At 49.2% G+C, this 3,565-nt stretch overlaps 1 protein-coding gene across 1 annotated transcript in view; it reads right to left on the bottom strand.

The window, feature by feature from the left end:
• Positions 1–421: 421 nt before the first annotated feature.
• The window catches only part of LOC311374964 (myomegalin-like), a gene marked incomplete at its 3' end in the record, with an annotated part of 6,931 nt that continues 3,787 nt past the window's right edge, over positions 422–3,565 (bottom strand). Inside the window, exon 3 of the mRNA XM_084490687.1 lies at positions 422–545. Coding sequence (XP_084346813.1) covers positions 422–545 — 124 coding nt within the window. The remainder of the gene's footprint in view (positions 546–3,565) is intronic.

Below are 3,565 nucleotides of genomic sequence, written 5' to 3'. Positions count from 1 at the left end.
AGTTGATATGTGCGCACGTAATATGACACGATCCTGCCGGCATATGCGTGCGTGCGTGCGTGCATGCGTGCGCGTGTGTGTGTGTGTCTTTGTATGTGTGTGTGCGTGCGTGCGTGTGCGCGCATGCATGCGTGCGTGCGTGCGTGCGTGTGCGCACATGCGTGTGCGCACATGCGTGTGTGCGTGCGTGCATGCGTGCGTGTGTGTGTGTCTTTGTATGTGTGTGTGCGTGCGTGCGTGCGTGCGTGCGTGCGTGCATGCATGCGTGTGTGCGTGCGTGCGTGCGTGCGTGCGTGCGTGTGCGCACATGCGTGCGTGCGTGCGTGCGTGCGTGCGTGCGTGCGTGTGTGCGTGCGTGCGTGCGTGCATGCGTGCATGCATGCGTGCGTGCGTGCGTGTGTGCATGTGTGTGTGTGTGTACCTCCTGGAGGAGCTGGACTTTGCTCCTCAGGATCTCCTGCATGTGGCTGATGTCCTCCTGCCGCTCAGCCAACCGCTGCTGCAGCTCTGCCTCATTCTGATTGGACAGGCTCTCCACCGTGGACCTATCACACGACCAGAAGGACTCGTGTGAACGAACAAAGCGCTCGGTCTGGGTCTGGGCAGGAGGACGAACTGATGGGCTGTGACCCAAAAATGATCTGAAACCAAAGAGCGCAGCATGGCGGCCGGATGCAGTCGCCGCTGGAGTCAGTACTTTGTTCAGAGCCCGATCTACAAGAGAACCGCTTTGATTTATTTTATAGCATAGGGCTAATTCCACTACAGCTGTCCAGCAGAAAGGAGCCTGAATAATACAAACACGTCGGCCTGCTGAGGTGGTCTCACTTTAACAACACATAAATAAAACCACGCTGACAGAGAGCTGGCTGGGTTTGCTCGTCCTTCATCACGTGCTACATGGACGCAATACGTACGAACGGCGGAACCTCCACCACTTTCAACTCACGACCACGGTTCCGGTTTGAGAGAGGGCCCAACAACGGTGAACTAAAGTATCGTCGGGGTGATAAAGCTAAATAAAGTTTCTCGTCATCAGCCCAAAAAGCACAGAATCATAAATTATGAACCACCAAAGAGAGGGCAGCAGATGGTTTAAATGTCTGCTCCACCGCAACCACAACCACATTATTTATTTATGCCCGTTCACCTCGACTGCCCTGAGTCACTGACTGACTGTCACTGACTGAGTCACTGACTGACTGTCACTGACTGACTGTTTCAGCCCGAGTCACTGATATAGTGTTGTATATCTTCCAGTCAACATCAGCTATTTTTTTTAAACATTTGTTCACTTAAAGAAATGGAAAGAGTGCAGAAACAGAAATAAATGAGAATGATTTTGTTTGATGTTATTGATCATCATTTTATATTGCTCCAATTCGTTTTGCTCAAATTTTATTTTAACTTAAATTTGCAGATAAGAATCCCACACTTAACCAACACACACTAACACTCTGCTGAGAGGATAGAGAGAGGCTCAACACATCGTCAGAGAGAGCTGGGGCATGGAGCCTGTGTTTGTTGACCGGGTGTCGGGGGGTAAAGTGACGCTCTAACGGGGAACTCTGTCTGTCTGTCGTTGGTGTGTGAAGTCAGCACCGCCCCAGCTCAGTCTAAACAGCCCAGAGAGAGACGCTGAGAGAGAGGTTGAGAGAGAGGCAGAGAGCCCCAGAGAGAGAGGCTGAGAGAGGCTGAGAGAGAGGTTGAGAGAGAGGCTGAGAGAGAGGCTGAGAGAGAGGCAGAGAGCCCCAGAGAGAGAGAGGCAGAGAGCAGGGCTGGGCCGTCCAACAGCCCTGCATCTATCAGCCCTGATCTGTTAATAACTCTCCTGGTAAACACTGGCCACAGCGCTTATTTATAAAACACCAGGACACCGGGAGAGAGTGAGACGGGGAGGGGGAGAGGACGCCAGGAGAGTGAGACGGGGAGGGGGAGAGGACGCCAGGAGAGTGAGACGGGGGGGGGAGAGAGAGTCAGAGCGAGCGAGATAGAGAGGGAACTAAAAATAATATTAGAGTTAGACTCAATGCTGCTAATGGACTCTCTATCCTACTGTTTAAATGATAACTGTTTACATATTTAATACTGTTTTTTCTCTAGACTTTATCGTTGCACTGCTACACTTTTTAAAGTATAACATTTTTTTATACTTTTTTAAAGTATTAAAGTTCTAGATTTGATCCCTGCACTGCTGTACGTACTTATTTGCACTGCCGTCGTGACACACATTCTCAAAGAGCACCGTAGCATATTTTTTTATCTGATATTTTCTTTTCTTTTATCACCTTCTTTATGTTGTGTGTGTATGCTGTGTGTGACGTGTACAAGCTACTCTGACTTTGAATTCCCCCCCTGGGATCAATAAAGTATTCATCTATCTATCTTTATATCTAATGTGATTTCATTCTAATAAACACAGACTCTCCCCACTTCCCTTTCAATCGTTTCACTCCAATGCAATGGAAAATTAGGTTTCATTTAATTAATTTCATGTAATTTCATTTATTGCCTAATAAACAACCTCACATAGAACTAACCTAAAGCATGGTTATTATTAGTTGCAAGGTATAAGGCATGAAAAAACATGTCATTATTTTTATGATTATTAAATGATTCATGGAGCGCGTTTATATTATTCCAATTCTCCAATTTCAGTGAGTGTGTTTTTCCAGGCTCACGAGCTACAAAGGAAGGATTTGTTGAAACAGTCGGAGGCAGAGAGGGAGACGGAGAGAAGGAGAGGAGAACAGAAAGGATCAATCAGACCCTTAGATCGAATCTACTCAGCTTCCTTTCAGCACTCAGCTGGTCTCTAGTGGCTGAGGTTAGTGCGCTGGTCTCTAGTGGCTGAGGTTAGTGCGCTGGTCTCTAGTGGCTGAGGTTAGTGCTCTGGTCTCTAGTGGCTGAGGTTAGTGCGCTGGTCTCTAGTGGCTGAGGTTAGTGCGCTGGTCTCTAGTGGCTGAGGTCAGTGCGCTGGTCTCTAGTGGCTGAGGTTAGTGCGCTGGTCTCTAGTGGCTGAGGTTAGTGCGCTGGTCTCTAGTGGCTGAGGTCAGTGCGCTGGTCTCTAGTGGCTGAGGTTAGTGCGCTGGTCTCTAGTGGCTGAGGTTAGTGCGCTGGTCTCTAGTGGCTGAGGTTAGTGCGCTGGTCTCTAGTGGCTGAGGTTAGTGCGCTGGTCTCTAGTGGCTGAGGTTAGTGCGCTGGTCTCTAGTGGCTGAGGTTAGTGTGCTGGTCTCTAGTGGCTGAGGTTAGTGCGCTGGTCTCTAGTGGCTGAGGTCAGTGCGCTGGTCTCTAGTGGCTGTGGTTAGTGCGCTGGTCTCTAGTGGCTGAGGTCAGTGCGCTGGTCTCTAGTGGCTGAGGTTAGTGCTCTGGTGTGTGGCGTCCTACTGACAGACAGACAGACAGCTGCCTCTTAAGACAGGTGCGAGGGCTCAAATAGTTCCCCGCTCAGCAAAGCTTCTGAGCCCTGCTCTCCCCATTCTCTCACATATTCCATGTCCACCCAACATGCGTATTAATAGGAAATGTTAAGTTCAGGGACATATTTTGAGTTTAAATCGATATA

This window comes from Micromesistius poutassou (genome assembly GCF_964030765.1).
Source record: "Micromesistius poutassou genome assembly, contig: SCAFFOLD_1560, whole genome shotgun sequence".
NCBI lineage: Eukaryota > Metazoa > Chordata > Actinopteri > Gadiformes > Gadidae > Micromesistius > Micromesistius poutassou.
Note: the sequence above shows the minus strand (reverse complement) of the source record. Positions and strands in the feature narration are given on the sequence as shown.